General features: G+C 42.4%; 1 protein-coding gene across 2 annotated transcripts; it reads right to left on the reverse strand.

The window, feature by feature from the left end:
- Positions 1-776: 776 nt before the first annotated feature.
- Positions 777-27,092, reverse strand: srebf2 (sterol regulatory element binding transcription factor 2). Of its 2 annotated transcripts, XM_039825223.1 has the most exons (21): positions 26,739-27,092; positions 18,206-18,585; positions 16,399-16,446; positions 15,410-15,602; positions 15,052-15,209; positions 14,608-14,760; positions 14,220-14,501; positions 13,982-14,096; positions 13,741-13,892; positions 12,491-12,695; positions 12,194-12,369; positions 10,166-10,415; positions 9,810-9,979; positions 9,526-9,697; positions 8,347-8,464; positions 8,141-8,250; positions 7,046-7,178; positions 6,582-6,753; positions 5,151-5,327; positions 3,694-3,805; positions 777-2,389 (listed from the first exon to the last, which is right to left on the reverse strand). In XM_039825223.1, the coding sequence occupies exons 1-21, from the start codon at positions 26,827-26,829 to the stop codon at positions 2,172-2,174; spliced, it is 3,585 nt and encodes a 1,194-aa protein (XP_039681157.1). In that variant the 5' UTR covers positions 26,830-27,092; the 3' UTR covers positions 777-2,171. The 2 variants fall into 2 exon arrangements, with proteins under 2 accessions (XP_039681157.1, XP_039681158.1); XM_039825224.1 differs by lacking the exon at positions 16,399-16,446 and having other exon boundaries at positions 2,172-2,389; positions 26,739-27,091.
- Positions 27,093-27,540: the final 448 nt, after the last annotated feature.

A 27,540-nucleotide genomic window follows, 5' to 3' on the forward strand; every position in this document is an offset into this window, starting at 1 on the left:
GGAGGGCGTGCCCTGACAGTAGCTAGGTAAGGACTACTAGCCAGTCAGAAGCAGAGTATGAGGGCGTGCAGCGCTAGCAGCTAGGCGAGCATTATAACGGGTGTTACAAAGTGACGCACGTTGTTTGGAGCAGTTGGTGAACAGTGTTTTCTGTTGGAGATGGTAAGTCCCTTTGGGGGGGCTTTCTCACTTTGTAAACCTATAAAGTGCACAAAACGATATATAACACAATAAAGGAAAGGGGAAAAGCCAAAAAGCATAATATGAGCACTTTAAAGCGTTACTGCCGCCCAGTCATATGTTTCGAGTATCGGACGCTCGCTGCCTGTATGCCTGAAAGCTGGCTTTAGAGGATGAACAGCAGCAACTTTTCTAAATGTTTTTTTGCTGCTGTAAAGACACAGTGAATTTTTAAAGCCACTGCAAAGATAACTCGATTAATTGTCAACTATTACATTAATCGTCAACTATTTTTTATAATAGTCGTCATTCTCTGATTCCAGCTTTTTAAATGTGAATATTTGGTTACATTTTACTTTACTTTTCTACATAAGACTGACATGACACTGTCATGAACGTGTCCTAAAACATTATAAACAAGTCATAAACGTTTATGACATAACTCTTTTTTTAGTGTCATTCGGTTTTGTCATGACACGTTATGGTTAGGGTTAGGGTTAAGGTTAGGGTCAGGGTTCATGTGTCATGACTGTGTCATGACAGTGTCATGTCACTCTTATGTAGAAAACTTAAAGTGTTACCGAATATTTCTAGTTTCTTCACTCCTCTATGACAGTAAACCGAATATTTGAGCTGTGGACAAAACAAGACATTTTATAGACCAAACAACTAATCGATTAATCGATAATGGAAATAATGGTTAGTTGCAGCCCTGGAAGCCACCTTGCAAAGCCACGCCAGTGAGCGTTTGATAATAAAAAGATCTTTTGGATGGAGTAACACGCACTCCCGGGGTGAGGCGACTGACCTCGCCCTCCTGGTCCGAGCGTCAGATCCGGACTCTTGACAGGAAACCATCACGAGCCAACTTTGACACGTTACCGCGCTTTCTTTGATGCACGTCTCCTCTCAAGCACAAGTGAGGACTTCCTGTTTAATCTACTTCTCTTCATCTGTCTATGTACAACCTATATACAATCACATTGTGAGTTTGTATCTAATTAATTAAATATGTATATGGGTCTGTGTGAGTGTGTTTGTAGGTAGGCATTTTCAAACTTATCGGCCCATTACTGGCTGCTTCCCTCGGTTATTTAGGTATTCCGCAAATCAAATAATCTTCTCAGCTGTAGCGGTCATTTCTGCGACAGCAAGTCAAATCCCTAGAGTGCTTTAGGGATGCCCCCTAAAGTCTAAGTAATGCAGCTCAGGAAGGTTTTATTAGAATGACGCTGCGTTGGACTGAAGCATCAAATGGTCAGTTAATTCAAATTCAGGATAACTGACGGGGTGCTTAAGTATCCTACTTTGCTCCACAGTACAGTGCTGGCATTGTACTGTGTATGAGGTAGATAAGAAGGGACACTACTCAGCACTGAATGGTTATAAGCGAGCTAGTCTATCTAGTCTGCATCCTACACTCTCTGACGCCCCTTTAAATTGAAGCTTGCAAATTTAATGAGACATCACGCAGTTACGTGGGACTCACATTGCCGTGTGCCAATAATGATTGTACAGCTCGGTATCCTACAGCTAAGCAATGCTCTGCTGCATTGCGTTCATTTAAAACAGCTATTAGAGAATGGTCCCTTTTCCCTTTGGGCCCTGTTGAACCTGATTTTGCTCATTGTGTAGCATTGTTAAACATGAGGCAGCGAGCCTAGCACGGTACCATTAATGACCAGAAGGTGGAATGATTGTGCTGCAACAATGAAACTAAGCATCGAAAGAAGCAAGTGTGAGGCCTGAAGTGTTTCAGCTGCAGGTGTGGGAACGGTGACAGTAAACTAAATCAGCTGTGTGTGTATGAGAAAAGTGTAGCAGTTTGAAGAAAAGTCTTTATAATCATGGCCCTTGATCAAATTGTGGTTTGAGGTTGTGGGTGAGTAGACTGGTTTACATCTTTGTATGTATGTAGCAAATTACAGAGTTCATTCTGAGTAGCCCTAATCTGTGTGTGTGTGTGTGTGGGTGTGTGTGTGTGTGTGTGTTCAGGAGGCCGCGATGGTCGTGCCCCCGCTGAGGCGCAGCAGGATCTGCTGACAGTCCTGCAGGGACCGACGGTCTCCCACCCGCTCCAGGGTGCGCTTGGCCTCGGCCAGCAGGCGAGTGCGATGCCCGGGCGGGGTTAGCAGGGGCATGGGCAGGTGGCGGCAGGCCAGGAGGATGGCATGAGCCCTCTCCCTCTCACCCAGGACACACTCACCTTCTGACAGCAGCAGGGGGCGGGGGGAGAAAAAAAGGGAGACAGAAGAGTGCCAGGTTAGTGTCCATTGCGTGTGTGAATAATAATAATAGTTCTGATTAAGAACGACCACAGGGGGACGGATCCTGAGCTAGCACTCAAGTGAACTTCCACTCGGAGTTTGTGCGTGTGGATACGATTCTATGACAGATGTCTTTGTTGGGGAATTTCCAGCTTATGAACTCATGCTATGTAAATTGAGAAAATGGTACCCAGGTGTCATTTAGGTCAGCGTCCAACATAACCTCATAACCTTCCCAGGCAGAGGAATACTTCAGCTTTGTGCCTCCATAGACGACGGGAGACGTAGCACCTAGGGATCGACTCATATGGATATTTTAGTGCCGCTGCCGATTTTCTTGAGCCGATATTTGGAGCCGATGCTGCTTTTGCTCCCTCAATTTACATCATAAAAATGTAAACCCTGCCACACTGGATTTGTTTTCGGAATCTGTTCTGCCATTTCTTTAAAATTAATAAACAAAAACACAGATCAGTGTCACTTCTGCAGTCATCTTACGTTCGTATCACCCAAATGATGTGTGCAATGTGCATCATATGGATGGGTGCACTGCATGTGGTTAACTGTGCAAGGGTACAAGGCTTTCATCAACATCTACAACACAGCCTTGATGATGCATTGCTTGCCGACATATTATAAAGACCGATATAATCAAGTCATTACAAAATGTCCTTTGTCAACACATTTAAATAATTCAAGAAAACAACAAACCTGAAAAGTAGCCATTGAAATAAAGTGCTTGATTTGTAATTTAAGACTGCCATGGTGCTAGTGGGGGAGGGGCAGTGCACGGTCTGCACATGAACTGCAGCGTCTCCAGTAACACAGAGCTGCCTGTAAATAATGCCGGGAAAAAACTATCGGCGAACGCAGCAGCTGTGTATCGGCCGGTCTATCACTAGTAGCACCTGTATGATAAGACAGCGCTGCTCACTCTGCTAAAGCCATAGAGAAAGTAAACACATTACACATTTTGTCTGTGCTGAGATATTTGGGCGCACGCAATTTGTTTACTTTGAAGGTTCAGCTAAACTTAACGCCTTCAGAAAGACGTTGGGATGGCTCCACGCTGTACTGTGTAATCCTAAATTCTCCTCAATTGGGAATTCATTAAATGCTCCTGTGTAATTCATCAAAGTCTCCCGGACATTCTTCACGTATGTGAAATGAGTAGTGCTGCTCCAAGTTTTTTTAACAGTCTGTACTCGAATCAATGTTTTTTTTATGTAGTCTGAGTCTCCCTTACCGGCCGTGTAAGAGTTGTGTGTCCTGCGTCGGAGGTTGTGCTCCAGCAGCTGGTGTGTCCTTGTGGGACTGGCTCCGGCCATCAGCCTCACTGTGGTCTCATGGAGAAACACCTGCAGGAAAAACAACGCACACACATCAGAGACGCAGTGACTGTCGTCATCAGGTATTTATAGGCGTTTGTTTGGAGAAGAACAGCATTCATCCTAAACGTCACGATTTCACCCCCACATACAGCACACTACCAGGGATAATCTACAAGAAATATTCTGCCTCTCTTGCAAAGCGCCTCACAGAACGTCTCAGAGTACATATTTCTCAGTCAGTGGTCTCACAACAGAACCCTCGTAAAATGATGCAGCCCATGTGGTTCTCTGAGTCACGCACAAGTCGAAACATAAATGATCACCAACCGCTGTGAGAGCAGTTGTTGTTAGAGACCCTGTGGCTACAGTAATGACTACTCCATTAAAATCTAACAAGTAGGTTTGATGATTTATTAAAACTGCGTCGAGATTTCTGCAGCTGGTTAGAGCTGGAGAGAACTTCATTCCCAAGGCTGATACAGTAAATGGAGTATTATCACGAACGAAGATTAGCGGGTCGCAGCTGATTTCTGGGCTTACTATCGGAGCAGCGCGGCGTTTTTTTGTTCACATGACGTGCCTGCAACATATTGTGGGTATTTTTACTTTTAGTACGTTGCTTGTTACAGCTTTGCAAATCTGGAGAGCTGCCTGCTTTTCAATGTTGTATCATAATAAATAGATTATTTTCTTTGGCTGGAAGCTAGACCGACGATGAAAGCCAATTTAATAACTAATCTTATGTCTTGTTCTGGGCATTTGTTCATATTGAGATTTAAAGAGCTACATGAGCAATAAATGAATCAAAGACTTTGCAACTTGGCGAGATTAACCAGTAGATGTTTACGGTCAGAATGATACATCCCTGGCAGTTGATCTACAATTCCCTGGCTCTTGTTTATCATTACTGCCACAGCAAAGGATTTCCCATCTAAGCTTCTCTTAAAAATGTCCCCGACATTTCAGGAAAACAACCCGAACGTAGGCTTCAATGTCGTTTCTCCATCTCATCCTACACTTGTTTCTCGCAGCTAATGCCTGCGTCCTGGTAGGGATGGTTAACTTTACCTCTGAAAAGCACCGCTCTCTCCCGACAGAAGCCAGGTCACCCCGATGAGTAAGCTAACCATGGAGCTAACTAATGCTCTGTTTGGACTGTTCCCATTGCGCTAATGGTAATGTTAGCGCTCCCTGTTTCCTCCACCCTTTCTCTCCCTTTGTGATCTGCTGACTTATACTTAGCAATGGTCTGTTATACAGGAATAACAGAATGTCGTGATTGACCATTCAGAATTTAGTATTCAACAATGCCGTGTAATAAACAATGTATAAAATATTATGTATAAACAGTTCTAAACTCCACTGGATGTACCTTGTGCTGCGCCTGTCTGTAGCACTGTGTGAGCTTTCTGAGCGCGCTGAGGTCCCTCTGGAAACCAGCCAACTGGGATCCAGGAGCCGGGCCAGGCTCTCCGTTACTGCTGCCTCCCCGCTGCCATAAACTGGTCCTCAACGTCAGCAGAAGGTCACAGATCAGGAGCTCTACCCCCTGGGAAGAGAAAAAAGACAAAAGTTTAAAGTGCTGTTTGGTGCATTTTAACATAAAATTAGGGCTGCTAACGATTAGTTTTTATTGTCCATCAATCTGTCGATTATTTTCTCGATTAAGCGATTAGTTGTTTGGTCTATAAAATGTCAGAACAGGGTGAAAAGTGACGATCAGTGTTTCCTCAAAGTTATTCAGCTTACTGTCACATAGGAGTGAAGAAACTAGAAAATATTCACATTTAAGAAGCTGGAATCAGAGAATTTAGACTTTTTTTCATAACAAAATGACTCAAAGCGATTCATAGTTTAGTTGGCGAATCATTTCATAGTTGACAACTAATCTATTAACTTTGCAGCTCTCCATAAGATGCATTATTTGAAAAGGGAAAAAAGCTTTATTAAGGGATGAATGTGACCCAAAGTGTGACTCAAAGACGCCTTTACAACCACAACCCACCACCAACAACCAGCCCCCGTCATAACCAGCGCGTCTCGTCCAACATGCATGCCTATAATGTAAACATGATATTCGGTGCTGTCTAATGTGAAGCGGTGGGGTGTGTAGCGGGTGCGTGCAGATTGGGGAGGCCTCTGTACTGCACTGCGGACACATTGCACTCGGCTTCAGGATCATGCAATGCAACTACAATGCACCACAGCCACCTCCTGCCACCCACACTGCGCACACACACACGCACAGCCCCACGGCAGCCCGACCCCAACTGAGCATGCAGTGTGTATACATGATTAAAAAATAAAATAAATAATAATGTATACTTTCTTAATCCCACAAGGGGAAATTAAAATGCTTTCACTCTGTTGTTATTACACAAATTACACACACATGCTCAGTACCTATACATGCACTAATGGAGTGACGTCAGAGTGAGGGAGCTGCCCATGGAAAGGCACCCAGAGCAGTTGGGGGTTCGGTGCCTTGAGGTAAACTGGCACCTCTCCAGCTACCAGTCCGACCACCATACTTTTAGTCCGTATGGCGACTTGAAACAGCAACCCTCCGGTTCCCAAACCAACTCCCTACTGACTGAGTTACTGCCACCCCCAATTACCTAATTACCAAAATGTATCAACTTTTTTCCTGATAGCAGAAGACAGGTTTTTGCCGTCTGTATAATGTGTGTGTGCAAGAACGCAGACAAAATTACATAACAAGCGCTCTAACCACAAACCCAGAGAAGATCTTAAGAAGAGGATAGTGCCAGTGTTTGGAGTGCTGTGATTATCTGTACACTACCTTGTTCAGCCAGTTCCCAGTCTGGGCGACGGGCACCGAGATGCTGGAGCGCAGGTAGCTGCTGGCTCTGTCGCTGTGGGACAGGCAGGCTACCGCCCCTTCTCCCTTCAGAGGGGACAGACTCATCTGAACTGCCTTGCAAAGATGCAGCACAGCCTTGGGCAGAGGGTGGCTGCAACAGAGAGTGAACGTGTGATTGTCTTTATTACCATCCTTCAGTTTAATCTTTGATGTTTGGAATCTACACAAGGTTTACAGATGATCCTGTTATGACTTCCATGTCTCTGAACAAGATTATCTTAAACTGGATTTTTACAGCTTGAAAGATTCCTATAATGTTCACCAATTTAAACTTGAATGGAGAATGAATGGTTCACCTTCACCGTGTTTATTCTAGTTTCTGTATTGTGTGGGAGCTTGGGTTTTGTCATATTTAAACCTACTGAAACAAGTACTTCGCTTACTCAAGAGTGTGCAGAGCCCTCGGCATCCGCTCTGCCTCTGCCAACAGTGACCTCACTGCGACATCATCGCCCTGCAGCCAATGCACGGCAGCCTTCAGGACCAGAGCCCACCAACGACTCACTGGGTCTCCCACTGGCAGGAAGAAGAGAGGGGAAATAATGTAGGAATAAAAACAACAAGAGGGAAATACTAGCTCCAGTCTGAAGAGCCTGAACGGACTTCTTTTGTGGCCATGAAAACCTTTTTTCTTGTAAAGCTTTAATTGTCAAATGATAGATGACGTGAAAGTTAGGACCCCCTTCTTTTTGTCTCCACTCTGTGTCTCCTGCGGTATTAAATTCAGTCCTTCCAGAAAAATGCGGAGTTTTTTTTGATTGTTGCGGGCAAAAATCCTTGATTAAAAAGGATTAAAAAATGCGATGGAATATGCTGGATATTTATGCAATTTTATGCAACAAAACTGCAGGAACTTGCAAAAACTGCAGTTTGATGAAAAAGAGAAAAAAAGTGATTCCCCCAACACCCTGCTTTTCGAGGATGTTCACGTCGCATAATTACGTCACTTCATAACGTTCCCATGGTAACAGGGGAAAATGGCTGCAACATTTTTCAACTTTCTGCTAAGATATATGTGACTTTTTTGCAACGCAAATGCCGGGGATTATGAAATCATGCAAGCCCTGCATATTTTGCGTGGAAATCGGCAATTTATGCGGTGAATGATATAGAATGCAGAATGTCTCAGTGTGAAAACAAGAATTGATTAAGGATGTGGTTAATTAACATCGCCTGAACAGATTATCAATGTGTTCATATCCACTGCAAGTCATTTATTACCACAAATCAATGACTGCAAGTGTTATCCGTGATAATCCAATAAAAAGCTAATCCCAAAAGCCAGATTGGTTTTCAGTGTGCTGCAAATGGAGCAAAGAAAATCCATTCATGTTGACAGTAATAACCCCCGATGGCTATCTGGTTAATCATAAATAGAGAAAAAAAAAAAATAAAATCTCATCCGCACGCAAACATCCGTGACGTGATTCATGCTTTACTGTGATTGGGCAGGGTTTTTCTCTTCGTGTTATTCATACCTGGGGTGGTGGTGTGACTGGGAGGAGTTGAGAAGGCAGGAGGAGGGGAAGGAGAGTCCTCTGTACAGCTGTTCAACAACTGGAGGAACTCCAGGGCACTGGAAAACTCCCTGAAAGAGAGAAAGAGCAGAAGAAAAGAACAGATCCAGGGTAAATCACTCATTCACATCACACTGTCAAAAACATTGCTGGTAGCCCTGCCTTACCCAGAGGCGTTCTTGCGTTTGCCAGCTTCAGAGTCGCTCTGTGGCTGGATGAGGGTGTGAACGGCTCTCTCCAAAAGCTTCCTGCAGAAACAGCGGTGCAGCTGGGCAATGGGGTCAGCTGGGGGAAACGGAGAGGGACAGTTAAATCACAGCACAAAGCATCTTTAATTGACATAGTTTTTCTTTAATACCAAATAAACAGTACATATTTGCATTCATACTGTAGATACGGAAAAGACAAATTCTATGCCAAACAATCAATTCACACATTCAGTAAATAGCTATTAAACATTTACAAGTTAATCCGGTTTTTTAAACCTACATTGTGTAATTTTTTTTATTTGATTCTTAGCAAAAACTCCTTTGTTCTTTCACAGATATGTGCTCATTCATGTGTAATTACTTCCACCAACTAATAAAGTATTCTCGTAAGCGTAGAATCTGACATTCAGAATCATTCAGAATACATACGAGCGACTCGCTCGAATGACGGCCGCCATGTAGCACCTCCATCTTTAAAATCCATTAGCCAAAGAGGGACATACCTCCGCATTTTGCCCTCTTACACCTATTGGCACCGTGACGAATGCCAGGGGGAGATTACTCGCCAGGGAAGCGAAAAAGAGAATTAAAACGACAACGCGACAGGCAAAGCAACAAGACAAAAGTTAATATTGGAGTGGCTAGAACAGCTGCGTGCAAACAATGGAGAGAGCTAATTTTGGGTTCGGCCACCGTAGGAGGAAGGGCCAGAAAGTAATATTCAGTTGGTTGTGATATACAATTTCACTGCTAGATGGGAGAAATTCTTACACAATGTAGCTTTAAGCATCTGAAATGCCCAGAACCACTAAAGAATGTCAATATTCATTCGAGGTATATAAAGCTCAACTTGCAATTAAAGAGTTTAATTTAAACATGTTATATTTCCTTTTATAAAAAGGTCATCAAGCAATATGATTGGGAGTTTTTCTTTTTTGTCACTGAAGGTGTAAAATTGTCTTTTTTTATTTATTTTTCCAATTATTTCAAAACTGTTGATGAAGTGTTGTGATTGTTTTGGAGTTAAAATGAGAAAGAAAAGATGACATAAAGAAAGAGAGTGAAAGAACAAAAAAAGGAAGGAAGACATAAAAGAGTCAAATAGAGAATGGGCCAACTCCTGTATGTAGGTCATACCTGGGTCTCTCTGAGAAGTGTACACCCCATCGCTGCTCTCTGACTTCAACGACCAATCGCAACTCAGGAAGAACTGCCTACCCAATGGGGTGAAGAGCCAGCGCAGGCAGTCGGGGATCGGCTTGGTCTCCGATTGGTTGGCCACGCTCTCTGCACAACTCAACAGATAACCCTGGGAGATAAGACACAGAAGAAAAGATGCTGATGATGGAACGAAAACTCATCCAAAGCAAATCAGACATTAAAATAATATTGACATAAACAGGACAACGTAAGAGACTTACAGGCAGACAGGAGAGGTGGTGGCCTAGCAGAATGCGCAGGGCTGTTGCTGCGGTGACGTAGATCTGGGTGAGCTGGGCAGGGGCCATCTTGCTTCGGGCGCTCTCGCTGAGGTTGACAGCGCTCAGAGACACAGACAACGCCCACAGGCTGCTGCGCTGAGGCAGCTTTTCTACAGACACAAAGAGAAACTGTATCACAGTGTTCAAATCTTCAAAGCATGTCAAAGTGAAAGTACCGTTTCATTTTGATTTGTTGTGATTATTGTAATATGGTTGTGGAGTCAATTATTTAACCCTTGTGCACCTGTCCTGCCTGTCTATGTAAAGCATTAGCCCACTTTGTTCTTAACGCTCACCTGTGAGATGCAGCTGGCTCAGCCGGTGGTAAACCAGCGCAGCGTCCTTCGCACTAGTCCTAGCCTCCTCCCCCTCATGCTTTCCCCCAACCTGACGAACCAGCCAACCCAGAGGAGTTGGACGATGCAAGACGTAGCGAATCAGATTCCAGGACAGAGAGCAGACCAGTTCCAGACTGGTTGAGGGAAGAGCTCTGGTCAAGACGGACAGGCAGGTTTCTAAACTGGCCATTGCTGCCGTGTAATCTCCCTGCAGGCGAGAGGAGACAGGAAAAATAGCAAGCTAATCAGTATTCAGAAGACCGATAGGAAGGGGTGGGGGGGGGTGCAATGAAGGTCATTAGTTCTGAACACAATTTGAACTAACGCTAAAAATAACCCCAGGCAGGCTAAAATTAGACATCAAAAACTGTGAGAATCAAAGTAAATTGGGCGAACTGTGAGCACTGAGCACGTGCAAAAATGGAGAAAAGAATAAGCAGATCCAAAAGTCAGACTGTCACTTGAAATGTGAGTAGTGTGCTCATTTGTTTTGCTATATTTGGAAATGCTAGCCTTACTCTTTCTTGAGAACTTTCCTGGGCACAGAATAAATATTATGCAATGGAAAATACATATCAATTTGGACTGCAATTAACAAACATTTTCAGTACTGATTAATCTGCCAATTTTCTAGATGGGGAGATTAATTGTTTGGTCTATGAAATGTCAGAAAATATTGCAAATATCGCAAAGTGATGTCTTTAAATGTCTTTTTTTTGTCCCAAGCCCAAAGATATTCAGTTTAATATAATATAAAAAAGGAAGCGGGAAATCTCTATATTTGAGAGACTGAAAACAGCATTTTCTGCCATTTTTGCATGAAAAATTACTTCAACGATTAGTCTATCAAATAATTGGCAATTATATTTCTGTTGTTTTCTTGGCTTGTTTAAAGGTCCCATGACATGCTGCTTTTTGGATGCTTTTATATAGGACTTAGTGGTCCCCTAATACTGTATCTGAAATCTCTTTTATATAGACCTTAGTGATCCCCTAATACTGTATCTGAAGTCTCTTTTATATAGACCTTAGTGGTCCCCTAATACTGTATCTGAAGTCTCTTTTATATAGACCTTAGTGGTCCCCTAATACTGTATCTGAAGTCTCTTTTATATAGACCTTAGTGGTCCCCTAATACTGTATCTGAAGTCTCTTTTATATAGACCTTAGTGGTCCCCTAATACTGTATCTGAAGTCTCTTTTATATAGGCCTTAGTGGTCCCCTAATACTGTATCTGAAGTCTCTTTTATATAGACCTTAGTGGTCCCCTAATACTGTATCTGAAGTCTCTTTTATATAGGCCTTAGTGGTCCCCTAATACTGTATCTGAAGTCTCTTTCATATAGACCTTAGTGGTCCCCTAATACTGTATCTGAAGTCTCTTTTATATAGGCCTTAGTGGTCCCCTAATACTGTATCTGAAGTCTCTTTTATATAGACCTTAGTGGTCCCCTAATACTGTATCTGAAGTCTCTTTTATATAGACCTTAGTGGTCCCCTAATACTGTATCTGAAGTCTCTTTTATATAGACCTTAGTGGTCCCCTAATACTGTATCTGAAGTCTCTTTTATATAGACCTTAGTGGTCCCCTAATACTGTATCTGAAGTCTCAAAAAATCCCAAAATTCAGCCTTGGTGCAGAATTACAGCCACTAGAGCCAGTCCCACAATGAGCTTTCCTTAGGATGTGCCATTTCTGTGTCTCTAGCTATTGAGGAGGAGAGAGGGGGGGGCAAGGTGACCTTGCTCCTTATGACCTCATAAGGAGAAGATTCCAGATCGGCCCATCTGAGCTTTCATTTTCTCAAAAGGCAGAGCAGGATACCCAGGGCTCGGTTTACACCTATCACCATTTCTAGCCACTGGGGGAGCATAGGCAGGCTGGGGGAACTCATATTAATGTTAAAAAACCTCATAAAGTGACACTTTCATGCCATGGGACCTTTAAGACTTCCTTCCCATCCCAGGACGGATCTGTATTCACCCTTTTGAGATGCAGGTCGGCTTGTTTGCGATGCCTCCAGAAGGACACCGATTTTGGCGAGTGAAGGGGTGTGACAGGCTCCCACAGGTAGAGCACCCTGACACAGCCCCACACCGCTCCCACACCGCTCAGCACCCACACCATCACCCACGGCAACAGCCACCGCAGCCAGGATGCTGGAGGGTGAGAAGAGAAGAAAACGTGCGGCGAGGTCATTACACATTTTAAAATACTTTACTGTGCCACTATCAGCTTGTGTCATGAACCCCGATCAACAGAGGAGTCAGCCCTGCTCACCAAAGTCCTGCGCGTGAGTTGGGAACCAGACGAGCGTTCTACTTGGCCCGTGGCCCACAGCGAGACCAGGGCTCGCTGAGGCCTCAGAGCCCAACAAAGATGGCAGAGGGTTTAGGGACAGGCAGAAGAAAGTCAGGGCGCAGAGAAGCAGTCGAGAACCATCCATCACTCCAACCGAGGAGGGAGAATCTGGCTCACTCTTCATCTGCGAGACGGTGAAAGAGAACAGGTTCATAATAATGAATAATTATACTTCATTCACAATCCTTGTCAGATATTAAACTTACATCATCATTTAAGTCCATTTGAATTTGAATCTTAATTTGAGAAACAGAGAGAGCTCCAGAAAGAATCTGCCGCAGACCTGTTACCCAATGTTAACGCAGTGTGATTTTTTTTTTTTTCAGTCGGGAGCTCATTTTTTTCGATTATTCAGACACCACACGAACGCAACACAAATGCCCTATCTCGCAATGTCAATGAAAGAGATTAATCATTTGTGTATCTGCCCCGTGATTCGGATCCGCTCCAAAAGGTTATGGGTTCTTCCTTGGCTCATGCTACACCCTTGTTTCATGACAGTCTGGGCAGGTAGTTTTTCTGTAATCCTGCTGACCGACAAACAAACTGAGCCAAAAACATGACCTCGTTGGCGGAGGTAAATTTTGTTGTAGATACATCTGTATCCAACATGAATTTAGCAGACTCTACCCTTAGTGATAAAATGTATGTCAGCACCTTCTGAGCAATTTTCACAATAAAAAAACACTATGTCACTAGTAAGGCTACTATCGATTAAATTAACTACTGCTAGTACTACTACTTATTCTGGCTATCACCAGACCAAGCAACATTAGTCTGGGGGAGTCTGCTCTGTATTTTCTACTGCACAAGAGGCATGATCAACAGGCATAGTTCAATGACTCTGTACGCAATTGGATAGTCCTTCAACCAATCAGACCAACGATCTGGGTGACGTAGCAGCGACAGCGGCATCAACGGGTTGCTGCGCTTCGGTGGCCGTCACGTTGAATGTAAACAAAAAGCTGCATGGTCTCTATCGTCATCGTGTTAAACCCGCCAATAGCGCGCCAGGTGGATGAGCCAGTGTGTGATTGGTTTCCAGCCTGAGCTGCAGGGCGAAATCAAATCGCTGGCGGATCGGTCTGGGTTTACCCGGTCTACCTACTACTACTACTATTACTACTACTACTACTACTATTACTACTCTAAAAACGAAGGTGTGTTACCTGATCGTGATCCATCAAGGGGCTGCCTGGCTCGGAGTCCACACAGTAAGGAGAGAACTGCTGAGGGGAACCAGAACCAGAGTCCGAGGCTGGAGGTGACATCATCACTATTTCCTCTTTAAGCTCCACGTCTTCAGACAGAATCACTGTCTCTGAGATAGAGAGAGAGAAACTCAATGAAAGTTGCTACAGATCACACTCTGCTTATAACTAATTTAGTAATGCATTTAGTAACACTTACTGTTCTTCTGGTTGCCCATCTTAAGGGCCATGTTTTCCTGCCGTAGTTTGTGGTTGACCTGTTGCAGGTACTTGATGTAGTCAATGGCCTTCCTCAGCACTCCTGACTTGTGTATCTGGGGAAAAAAAGACATGAGGAAGGACATGTGAGGATTCCACTTTTTAACAAGCTCCAATTTAAACACTGAAACAATTCCCATTAAAATGGTCTTTACTGTCCCCGTTTTAAAGTCACTAACCTTGGCGTCATTGCCCATGACGAGGTCTCTGAGCTCCACGATCTTGTCGTTGATGGAGGACCGATACCTCTTCTCAATGATGTTGTGAGTCGTCCTCCTCTCGCCCTCCTTCACCACTCCCCCCGGGCCTACCATTCCTCCCATCATCTGGCCTTGCTCCATGCTTGATCTGGCTCCGTTTGAGCAGTGAGAGGAGCCCGGCTGTAGCTGCTTGATTGGCAGCTTGTCTCCTCCTCCCATCATAACAGGGACGGTGGTCAGGATGTTGCCGCTCATCAGCGTCTGGGGGACAATTAGTAGATTTAATTAGTTTTCAGCACAGGGCCAAACTTGTGACCATTGGTGACAACCAAATAGTAATGTAAAATATTGAATGCTAGCTGCATACCGGGACTTGCAGAGCTGTGTTCTGGATGGGCGTAGTCAAGGTGGTGATCCCTGCGGGGCTCTGCATGGTAGACAGGACTTGCGTGCCGTCTGGTTTGAGCGTTGTAAGAACCAGTGAATCTGTCTTCAGAATCTGAGGCTGCTGGACCAGAACCTGATAGAGAGAAGAGGTCAATGTGAGGCTTTTGGGTTTGCTTACAAGCAGTTTAAAAAGATCAAAACATTGGTACTCAGATCAGGCCTCAACTCATCTTTGCATCTACGCCAAACATTGTGAAACAAAAGAATTTGTGTATGATCTTTTCCAGTAATTAGGGCTTAAGGTTTGTTGAAATATTGATCTTTCATTACCTGATATCAGCTACTACCATTTTGACTCATTTTCTAACAGTAAAAACAGTGATTGCCTCTTCCAACCCTGCTAACAACAGTGAGGTTTACTCACAGGCACTTGCTGCATCTGTTGTTGCATAGTGTGGACTGTGGTGGGCGCTGAGAGAGTCTGGATGGTCTGACAGGTTGGGGTCAGAACACGCTGGTGCTGTATGGTCATTGGTTGGAGCTGTGGTGACGTCATAATGCTCTGCATCTGCGGTTGGAGGACTGGGAGACAAGATGATACATGATTTGTCGGTCATATTCAAAATACACTGCAGATCCTTAAAGTAAACCATATTATTGCAGCAGCATGTAACCTAAAAGAACATACTGTAGGATAACTTTAATCTGTATTCACCCTAACATCGACCACTGTGTAAAAACTACTTCATACAGAACACTCTCCTATTCCTCTCTTCACTCACCTTGGAAGCCAGGAGCGTGGCTCTGGTGGCAGATGACAGGGCTCTGGATGAAACGCGACTGTCCGCCGTTGGAGGCAATCATCACAGTTTGGGCCGCCTGGGTTTGGATGGGCAGGGCTGCCTGGCTGTGGGTCTGAACCAGGGTGTGGACCGGGAAGCTCTGGGTCTGCATGGGGATCCCCTGGGCGTGCATCTGCATTTAAGTAAAACAAACTCAGGTTTTATCTCAACATGCGTTCCCCCAGCCCAAGAGATTATTAAAGTTTGATGCAACATAAAGACAGTTCATCTGTCTTTTTTAATGCACCGTATTGGGACAAAGGTATATTTCCCTCAAGGCAATAAACTATATCCGTCAGGCTGACTTACAGTTTGCTGAGACGTGCATTGCTGTTTGTAGGGATGCTGAGCTGGATATTATATTTCACTGTCTGTGAGTACTCTGAATTTTTTCTCCTGTCAGCAAAAGCTTTTTTATTATGGATGGCACAATAACACAAAATGAATCCACACCGTCTCCACAACTGACAATGAAATCACAGCTGGAGAGGCAGGCGCCTTGAAAACAGCCCGACACAAAACTACAGCACTCATCCGTCACTGCAGCACAAAGCTCTTTCAGACCCGCACAGAGATCCAAAACTTAAACAGCGAAACCTTGGATACAGAGTTTTTCTTGGCTCAAAATAAGACAGAGGTGGTACCACCCTGATAAAGTGTACCGTACCTTCAACTGGCTCACGCAAACACTTTTTACAAGCAACGTATTTCAGGAGATTATTTAGGTAAAATCTCATTACTTTTTAAACTGCCTGTAATAATCAGATGGCTGCAGTGTTTCCCCCGCCCTCCCAATTCTCCTCCTTGCGAACTACGAGCCATATCTGTAAAGCTGGGGAAAAAAATTACACTGATGGGGTGTTATGTTCATTTAGGAAACCTCTTTCAGAAATTGTGACGTGCTTGGATGCAAAAGAAACAATATTCACCTGTTTGAACAGCCATGAAATATCAGGATTCCGGCTGAAAAAATCCTGCTGTAGGGAAACAAGACTAGGTTGAAACCTAGTATATGGCTGGACCGTGTTTGGTCAATGTGTGGCCAAATTGTTACATAAATAGTCATTTTCTATAATCTAATCATTTTCTAAAATCTATAATAAATCCCTGGATAGTAAACGTTTATCTGTAATTTTCTGTAGTGGTCCCAGTAATATTTGTTCCTAAAGTTTACTGAAGAATATGATATTACTTTGTTAAGCTATTTTTTAGACTGAGATATGACAAATTGATCTCCTGGCAAAATATTATTTACACAAAAAGGTAGATCTCCTCCTGTTTTTTAAGCATTTAAAAATAATTTAATCCCCCCTCTCACACACTTTTACAAGACACTTTTATAAAACAGCCCTATCCTTCTTTTTAATAATTATTTTTTGATTATTTTCCTCCCTAATTTTTATCAGAATTTGTGGCAGTCATGATGTATTGTAATAAACTAATAGCATGTTCTACATATGTCTATTTGAGCTTTTGTATTCAGAAAAGTGGTCAAAAAAGTTAATTAAATATAAAAAATAAAAAATGTTAAACTACATTAAATCCTTACATTTCATTGGTGTGAACAGGCACACACTGGTGCTTTAGTTGCAGTACAAGAATGCTTTCAGGAACACACGGGCAGGCGCATAGGGCAGCGTTCATAAAGGCTGACTGCTGTTTGCAAAGGCCAGCTGGCAATAAACTATATTAAAATCAAACGGCAGGTAAAAGGAGACTAATGACCTCATCTGCGTTCTGACGTTACCAGTGGAAACACTGTGGTGCTCCCGCTTTGCTGTGGTCCCCCCAAAAACAGACAGCTCTTTTAGGTCCTCTTTGGAGGTTTTAGCAGCGCCTTTCCCGGTGCACTGTGCTGGTTACGATGCCGGCGTTATACCAAAATTGCAGTTACAAATGACAGAAATCAACGCTTGTGTTTCCCATGAAGACACCCACCAGAGTTTTGTCTAGAAATGGTCCAATAGGGTTTTTTTCTTCCCGATACCTGAACTTGCGTATCGGCCGATACAGAGTACTGATCCGATACCAGTGTGTTATATATTTTACTATGATTTAACAGCTGTATGCTACTATCCCTGTATGGATGTGATATGATTTTTCTAGATTTGTTGTACGGCCTGGCTCAGGTTAAACTTTTTGTGAAACATGAACAAAAAGAAACAAAGAATGCGTAGAATTTTCTTTTACTATCCAGTTTGACAGCGAGTCCTAACGGAAAAAAGAACATAAATAAACTACTTTAAAGTAGATTTTCTTCGGGGCTAAATTAAGCGGTATCGGATCGGTGCATAAACTCCAGTACTTTCTGATACCGATACCAGGATTTTAGGCAGTATCGGAGGCTTTTCCGAAAATGGTATCGGAACATCTCTAGTTTCGTAGAGAGCTAGAGGAGGCGCTAAATTTGACAGAGGCGGCCACATAGTTATTCTAAATGCAGGAAAAATCCTGCATATAGCTTTCAATACACATAACAGTGTATTAACTGATGAGTAAAAAGTGAGTTATTATCGGTCCCAAACGGAATCTGCAATTTTTTTTGGGACCGTTTTCAGCAGTGATCCAGAATGAAAATGTGCTGAATTTAGCGGTCTGTTTTTCTGCTTGGGGTAGAGAAGGGTTAACATTCTGAGTTTTATTTTGTTTTATGTTTAAAATCTGGATTCCGTGTGGCCCTGGTGGTTACCCACGTCAAACCGAGGATCGGAGTGTGAAAGTGGTGATAGTTCGTACCTGGATGGTGGACTGGGCTGTCTGTTGGGGCTGAGGCTGGATGGGCTGGACCACCTGAGGCCGGGGCTGGAGGAGCGGAGGGCTGCGGGTCACCTGCTGCTGCACTGGCAGGACAGTCGTGGGGGAGGGGGTCTGTGCAGGAGTGAGGGGAGGGGTGAGGGGCAGAGACTGGGGAGACAGTGTCTGGGAGGGGGCGAGGAGAACGGTGGGGCTCTGGTAGACGACAGGGGCTGGTGTCTTGGGAGTTTGGGGAGTTTGAGGGGTTTGAACGGCAGGTTGGGGAGCGGTGCTGGCGCCGCCACTCTGTACAGAGCCCGCTGTGGTCATCTGATCTTCAAACAAGTCTGGGAAGTCCTGGTTGCTGACAAACTGCAGCATCTCTGAGGAGATGGAGACACAGAATGGACATTACATCAATAGTTGGATTTGATTAAGAAATCAAAAATGTTAAAAAATATCAAAATATGTTGGGGGGACAGCTCTGACATTCATTCAATGATACAAAACATGAAAATAGACTTAATACAGCGTGTGTGGTATATGTCAACACCTTAACAATTCTACAATTACAAATGGTTTAAAGGTCCCATGGCATGAAAATTTCACTTTATGAGGTTTTTTAACATTAATATGAGTTCCCCCAGCCTGCCTATGGTCCCCCAGTGGCTAGAAATGGTGATAGGTGTAAACCGAGCCCTGGGTATCCTGCTCTGCCTTTGAGAAAATGAAAGCTCAGATGGGCCAATCAGGAATCTTCTCCTTATGAGGTCATAAGGAGCAAGGTTACCTCCCCTTTCTCTGCTTTGCCTGCCCAGAGAATTTGGCCCACCCATGAGAAAGAGAGAGACATCATGGCTTTCAAACGAGCAAAGTGGCAGTTGGTCAAGGCCACACCCCCACCCTCCACCTTGCCCCCCCCTCTCCTCCTCAATAGCTACAGACACAGAAATGGCACATCCTAAGGAAAGCTCATTGTGGGACTGGCTCTAGTGGCTGTAATTCTGCACCAAGGCTGAATTTCTGGGAAAGAGACTTCAGATACAGTATTAGGGGACCACTAAGGTCTATATAAAAGAGACTTCAGATACAGTATTAGGGGACCACTAAGGCCTATATAAAAGAGACTTCAGATACAGTATTAGGGGACCACTAAGGTCTATATAAAAGAGACTTCAGATACAGTATTAGGGGACCACTACGGTCTATATAAAAGAGACTTCAGATACAGTATTAGGGGGACCACTAAGGCCTATATAAAAGCATCCAAAGAGCACCATGTCATGGGACCTTTAATACTAAGAAATACAATTTTAGTAATAAAAGTAAACATTTTTTACTTTAAATTTACAGTATCACTCAGTATCCAGAATATGAATGATGAGGTGAAACCTGCAGATCTAAATTACCCTGGAAATCCAGAGTTCTCACGAGAGCACAATTTGAATTTGCTCAGCGAGTCACTCTGGCATTCAGTAATGATGCTCATTAACTATGCCCTTGTAGCCGAGCTGCACCAATCACATCGGTGTATCTGATATAGGCGGGCCAGAGGCGAGCTAAACACATGACGACGGTTTAATCTACCAGTTAGCTCCTCTGGTAGCTAAGCGTATGGGGCTCTGGATACGTCACCCGGTGTATTGTTGTGATTGGTCGTAGTGTTACCCAATTGCGTGCAGTGAGATGTTCAAATGCATGCTTGGTGCCGCCCTTCGACTTTGGCCAGTTTCATTACTCAATGCCAGACCCTTAATCTTTCGGATTTGGGTCTGGATTTCCAGGCTAGATCAAAATTGCAACATTATCTAATTTCTATTCAATGACAATTACTTAACTACCTTAAAGCTCAGGCCTTGGCTACACTCAAGATATCACAGTTACAGTACCAAGAGATAACAATCTAAATTGCTTTCCGAAGTGTCCTTGAGAAAAAACTCTGATTGAAACTCAACGTAGGGTGAATGCTGTTAACTGCTTACAGATAAGGCTAACTACTTATCTGGCCCTGAATTGGCCACATGCACACACAGAAAGAAGCTACTGTTCTGGTTATAAATCAGTGAACATGTTTTACTGGAAGCAAAAGGCCTTCAAAGAGAGGGCCTTGAAAAGGTGTGTAGTAATCTTACTGATGGCCCTGAAAGCCAATAGCAGCAGGGTTGAAAAGAACTTAAATAAAGAATACGACAGCATCAAAAAGTAACAGTAACAGTTAAAAACAATATTATTAAATTAAAAAAGTAACATGGTTGATAGGCTATACAATCTGTTTCTTAACTGTTAGTTAACTTGCTGGTGCACACTTGTAAGCTCTTTTTTCCTGCTAAATTCGTGGCCCTCCCTCCTTAACCACACAGAGTATGCTAGGCAGACAGACAACTGACAACCATATGGATCCATTTTGTTTCTATGGTCGGCTAGTTGTCAGAAAAGGCATTAGCATCCCTAATGGCAGTATAATAAGGATCAATGTGCACTGTGCTCCTGTTGTAAAACACTGGTATAAACTATGTTAAACACAGAGTTGCACGATATTGACAAAATGTGATAATGCAATATCGATTATGAATACTGCGATATCGATATATTAATTTCAATATTTTTAAACATGTAAAATTACAAAAGTTATGGGAAAACGCATCAAAGTAGACAGATTCACAGCTAATAAAACACGTTTTCTTTCAACACAAGGTTTATTTCATCTGACAGTCATATTGGACTGGTCCAATATGAATAAATAAATAAATAAATAAATAAGGACCATGTCTACAGAACAGGACATGTTCTACTGGTTGGACAGTATAAAATATATAAAGAGAACAGGACATGTTCTACTGGTTGGACAGTATCAAATATATAAATAAATAATGAGAACAGGACACAACTTTTCTTTCACTTCTCTGATTCGTTCCGTTTTGTTGTCTCTATCTATTTCTTCACTTAGACTGTCACTCTGTCACACACGTGGTACGCTCCATAGGCTTGGTCACGAAGTGGACCTGTGGCACGGTAACTGGCCAATTTCGTCTTCATTTCGATGATCATTATAGTGTTTCAAGCTCTAAATCCAACACAACTAAGCCACACAGCCAACGGACGGGACGCAGCGCTCCACAAAATAAACTAATTATTGCATACTTATCGACACTTTCGTTGTAATATTGCGCAACGTGATATCGCGATAACGATATTGAGTCAATATATCTTGCACCCCTAGTTAAACACCACTTATATCATTTAATAAATGGTTCCTTATAATGTTAATATATTAGGGCTGGGCGATATGGCCAAAATCTTCTATCCCGATATAGGTCATTTTAAATCTCGTTGATGATATAAATATCATGGCATAGCATGTTTTCTGGTAATTCAATAAATAAATAGTCTATATGAAATAACCACATGGTAAAGCCTATTTTTGTACATGCCTGTGTGAAATACATGAACATAACGTGCAAGGATCAGAACGTAAAGCGTCCAAATGATGTACATTTTGCTGTAATGCAGTTTGCGACAGAAACAACATTGCGATAGAAACAATATGGAAAAATATATATACAGTACATTGCCCAGCCCCACAATATATATGATAATACACACTCAGTTGCCAGTTTATTAGGCAAAAGGTAAAACTGGTTATAATCAGTTTTTGCAAATGTTTTATGATGAGGGAAATGCATTCTGCGCGTTTGTTAGACCTCAAGGATACACAAAATGGGTTTCGGTGAAAAACACTGAATAGTTTGTTTACAAGAAAACTCCACAGGCCACCTTTAATATGGAACCTAACCTCAGTTATAAAAACGGGAATTTTTGAACCAATGTGAAAATACAAACATTTCCGTCTGTTTTATTTTAATATGAGCATATTATGCTCATTTTCAGGTTCATAATTAATGCTCCTCTTTTCACCCTGTGTGTTGAGCTCTCTGTTTTAGCTACAGAGTGAGGCATCTCACTTCTGTACCCTGACAGGTACTGACGTGCCCTGACAGTAGCTAGGTAAGGACTACTAGCCAGTCAGAAGCAGAGTATGAGGGCGTGCCCTGACAGTAGCTAGGTAAGGACTACTAGCCAGTCAGAAGCAGAGTATGAGGCCCTGACAGTACCTAGGTAAGGACTACTAGCCAGTCAGAAGCAGAGTATGAGGGCGTGCTATGCTAGCAGCTAGGCGAGCATTATAACGTGTGTTCCAAAGTGACCACGTTTGTCTCTGAAGTAAAGGCTGGACTACAATAGAGCTGTTTGGAGCAGTTTGTGAACAGTGTTTTCTGTTGGAGATGGTAAGTCCCTTTGGGGGGACTTTGGGCTTTTTCACTTTGTAAACCTATAACATGCACAAAAACGATAAAGTATATAACATGAAAAAGGAAAGGGAAAAAGCCAAAAAGCATATGAGCACTTTAACATCTCTTGTTCACTTTGTCTTGACATCTATGAGACGAAAGTTTGCCAAAGAACACAAGCCTGTGGTCCACTACTGTGGAAAACACCATGTTTGTCATGGTCCCACAGGACTTTGGAACTTGAAGACTTTTGACAACTGCTTTACAGAGTCTACCTGTGGTGGAAGCTGCCCTGGCTGATCTATATCACTGATAGTGCACATGGGTTCAGCCCTCAGGGTCAATGAAGTGTCAATAAACAGAGCCTTCAGCCTTGAACTAAGTCTTCCTGTACAGCAGAGTGAGACCAGACAATCCAACAAACCACATTCATCGACTGTGACATCAAATCAGTAAGCACAGCCCCGCTGAAGAGACCGTTCATAATATCTACGAGTGGGAAAATGTTTTGTACAGATGAACATTAGCGCTGAGAGTCAGAGACACTGGCTATGATACAGCCGAGAGATCTAAACAGCTCTGCTTAATTCTAATGACGTTACAGCTGACACAAACAATTTTGTCATCTTTTATGTCAATCTAAATTTAACACAGCACTAAAGGGCTAGGATAGCAGAATAGATGTATGGCGCTAGAAGAATTAACTGTCACTCGTCTCTCATCACATGTTGCATTTCAATATAGTGTAAAGGTGTTGTTATCTGCGTATAGCTTTCTTTTTCTGTTGTCATGCACTTTTGTGACTCAAAAAAAGTGAACAAATGCCAACAGGCAAAGCAAGGATGGTAATTCCTCCGATAGTACTAATTACAGCGTGTACGTGAGTTCTGTTGACACTGAGAGGATAGCAGTACTAGAAGGTCATAAACACGGAGAGTACTTCCTAAATTCTGAACATAAATGATTAGAGTTGCATAGTGCCCGACTGATAAAGGATTTTTAAGGCCGATATTGATACAAATATTTGGCGATTTAAAAATCCGATATTGCGATATATCGGTCGATATATATTTAAAAAAAGAAAAATCCAGAAACGCGTTACAAACCATAAACAGATTTCCCTAACATTAGTTATTTGTAGATATTTATGAGTCCTCACTAAAATAATATGATAATGCAGTTTAAAAATAAACTGTCACAACAGAACAGAACAGAGGAACATCAAAATATATTAAAGTTCTGATAAATAAAATGTAAAAAAATACAAACTTAAGATATGAAACTTAAAGTCCTTTGAACAAAAACAACAAAAAATGAAAATCAAAGAGTGTTGCCGACAGGGACGCTGTAGAGCGTCCTCTGGTGGACAGACTATGCAACGCCAACACTCAGAACATGGTTGAAGGGTGTTTCGTCCGTTTTTATTTTAGTTTTTAAATATTCATTTATCGGCAGTTATAAATGCTGATACCGATTTTTGAAAAATGCCTAATATCGGCCGATAATATCGGTCCGCCGATATATCGGTCTGGCTCTAGAGTTGCAAAGAATAATCAATAAGTGAATTAGTTAATGAATCAACAACTATTTTAATAAACAATGAATCGGTTTGAGTCATCTAATTTCTCTGATTCCAGCTTTTTAAATGAAAATATTTTCTAGTTTTTTGATTCCTCTGTGATAGTAAACTGAATATCTTTTGAGTTGTGGACAAAACAAGACATTTGAGGACGTCATCTTGGGCTTTGCGAAACACTGATCAACATTTTTCACCATTTTCTGACATTTCATAGACCAAAATGCATCAATTAATCAAGAAAATAATCAACAGATTAATTAAATAGATTAATGAAAAAGAATCGTTAGTTACTGATAATCATAATGACATAACTAGAACAAGAAAGGTTCAGGTTGAAAATATGCAGAATCATCCTTTAACCAACAGCCCTGATTGAGACAGTTTGAGATACACAATGCCACAGGAACGTTACTTGCTCAGGAGTCTTTCACATGTCACAGATACTGTACATGCACACGTAACGTGGGCAGACACATTAGACCATTCACTTGTACATCTCCACGGGGGGCAGACTGCTGATGACAGACAGAACAAAGCAGCTCTGAGACCTCAGAGCTTTAGACCAGCTTACACAAAGGGGAAATCTAGCAAAGGGGGGGACAGTTTCCTAGGCTGCTAGACGCAAAGAAAATAGGTTACATAACCAGAGCTGCAGTTGCTAATTGGAAGAGGAAGAATGTTCTGGATGAATATAGGGTCAATTGCATGAGCCCTTACAGGGGCCTCTAAGACCTTACACTCAGTGAAACACACATGGCTCATCTGAAGTTCAAAGTTAATAACTTTGGAGGTCAACCTCTAGCTTAGATTTTAAATAGGTATATTATAATTACAGCAAAAATTCTTTAGCACATCATTAGGGAGATGGGGCCTACGGTTTCTGTAACAGGGGGTCAATTAGTCTGCAGTTGGCTGCTCTGTCTGATGGGAACATGTAATTGATCAATTAGCTGCTGGCCTAACAGTGACTGAGTAAAGAAAAAAACTCAAGTGTGGGCTGTCTTTGTTGCAGCTCGCCTGTGAATTCATCCGTCAACCCTCAGTTGTCATTTCTCTTTCTCTCTCTCTCCCAATCTGTACATTCCTGTCTTTTCACACAATGATTAAGTGGGATTACATAACTGTGGCCAGGGGGTGTTGTCTGCCTACTTTGTCCAAGGGCCCCTTTGAAAAGAGAATTAACACCAGACACCAAAGCCTGTGTGCAGTATCATCAATGTTGGCTATTATTGTTTGATTCATCTTGTTAAGTAGTATCATAAAGCCACCGTCTGTCCACCGTGGCCAGCAGACACTGTCTGACACACCCACACGGTCTGGTGACTTGGCATTCAGTAAAATTCCACCCTAGTCGAAATCTGGTGACTCCGCACTGGCCAGTGTTTCACCAAAAGCCCTGTCCTTTCAATATCTGCCAAATGGGAGAAACTTGTTTTGATAAGAGAGCGCGATTGGATCAGGGAGGCTGTTTGTTCACTGAATGCCTGCCTACAGAAGTGTCTTCAGAGAGATGTGAGGCCTAAGATTTCCATTGCCACCGACTACTTCTGTTATTGTTGTGCACAAGACAAATAAAAGTACCTTGAACCTTGAGATGTTGTCCAACAAACTCCGGTCAATAATTCTGATGAATAAGCTTGAAAAAGATGCTGAAGAAATTCTACCAAAAGCTTGAATCTGGACATGGAAGTTTTGAAGTCTAAAGAATTAAAAAATCTCAAATGGTTCATCTTATGACCCTTGGCTCACAGTAAAAAAAAAAAAAAAAAAACAGTCACAGCTTGATGAGCAAGTCACACTCTTGTGCCTCCTTTCACTGCCCACCTACACAGATTCCTGATGAATGACACCTCTCATTTGCTTCATGGAAAACATAACTCTGCCCGAAACTTCACTCAATTACATTTCCACTGAAGCTATGTCACATAGCATATGTCACATGCGAGCTTCCAAAATTCATAATTTGCAAAAGATGATGTGTATATTTGCAATGTGATGTGTGAGTTTGGAATAAATCTAACTGACTCACGTAAACAACAGACACATACATCATTCATGTAATAGAGCTGGGCAATATATCGAGATCGTGTTATGAGACTAGATATCGTCTTAGATTTTAGATATCGTATCATCTTAATATGGCATAAGTGTCTTTCCCTGGTTTTAAAGGCTGTATTACAGTAAAGTGATGTACCTTTCTGAACTTACCAGACTGTAAATGTTCTATTATTTGCCTTTACCCACTTAGTCATTATATCCACATTACTGATGATTATTTATCTAAAATCTCATTGTGTAAATATTTTGTGAAAGCACCAATAGTCAACACTACAATATCGTTGCAGTATCGATATCGAGGTATCTGGTCAAAAATATTGTGATATTTGATTTTCTCAGTATCGCCCAGCCCTATCATGTAAAGTTTACAGTTAATGGTTAGCTAATCATTCTCAACCTCGCTTTTAACAGCAGCTGTAGCGACAATACTTTGAATAATAAACTTTGTGTGTTGTGCAGCCATCGTAAGAATCCTAAACAGACCGCCTCAGCTCTTTCCGCTCAGCAGGATGAGCATCTCGTAACTAGCTAGAGCTCTAGTCTAGTCAACCTGAGCGGAAACAAGCCAAAAACCCTTAAGAAAACAAACAGTCTCAGCAGTGACACTCACCGTCGATGTCTCCTAAGGTGAATTCGTCCCCTAATTCCGCTAAAGTCGGGTCCATGTTCTCCATGGTGGAGATGTACTCTCCGGTATCCATCCTGTCTGTTAGCACCTCGCCTCCCCGGCTGTCACCGGAGGTTAGCAAGGGGGGAAACAAACAGCACCCGAAGGCTATTCGGTGGCGTTCAGCAACGCCTACAACCCCCTTATCTGACCGAAAAGGTTGTTCTTTCCCGGACCAACCGTGAGAGAACACTATAAAGCCTCAAGAGAGGCAGACCTCTGTGGCGATAAACTAGTTCAAACCGATAGATGCTTAAGTCGCCGCCATCTTGTTTTACGCTCATTACGTCATTCACAAACAGACTCTGTGGCCCAAAGCGGGTTCTGATTGGCCGCAACCTAGCTGTTGTTGTCATGAGACCAGTTGCCGTCGTCCAATGACAAGGTCGTATTTGCCGTGGTCTGATAGTGCGTCAACCATCAGAAGCTTCATTTGAATAAACCGCGCCCCATATCTTTATGAAAAGAAGTGGACTTCATTAGACAACGTTTAGCGCCTAAGAAGTAATGACAAAAAAATAATGAATGAATAAATATAATTCAATAAATACTGGAGACATGTTTCTATGTGGCCCTACTTGCAGATTAAATGTTTTGTGTTCAATTTAAATGCAATACCCTATTACATAATTTATAATTACACATACTGTCCATTCAAAGAGTTACCATTCACCATTATAATGCATCCAAATAGTATACTTCAGGTCAGGGTTAAAAAAAATAAATAAATAAATAAATAAAGCAG

The sequence above is a fragment of the Perca fluviatilis genome, chromosome 15 (assembly GCF_010015445.1).
Source record: "Perca fluviatilis chromosome 15, GENO_Pfluv_1.0, whole genome shotgun sequence".
Lineage (NCBI taxonomy): Eukaryota > Metazoa > Chordata > Actinopteri > Perciformes > Percidae > Perca > Perca fluviatilis.

Excerpts from the sequence above, each read along its gene's own strand:
- srebf2 (XM_039825223.1), bottom strand. The coding sequence starts at position 26,829 with ATGGATACCGGAGAGTACATCTCCACCATGGAGAACATGGACCCGACT. Across the intron at positions 14,761-15,051 it reads AACAGATGCAGCAAGTGCCT|GTTCTGGTCCAGCAGCCTCA; the intron begins GTGAGTAAACCT and ends TCTCTCTATCAG. Across the intron at positions 7,179-8,140 it reads CAGTCACACCACCACCCCAG|TGGGAGACCCAGTGAGTCGT; the intron begins GTATGAATAACA and ends TCTTCCTGCCAG.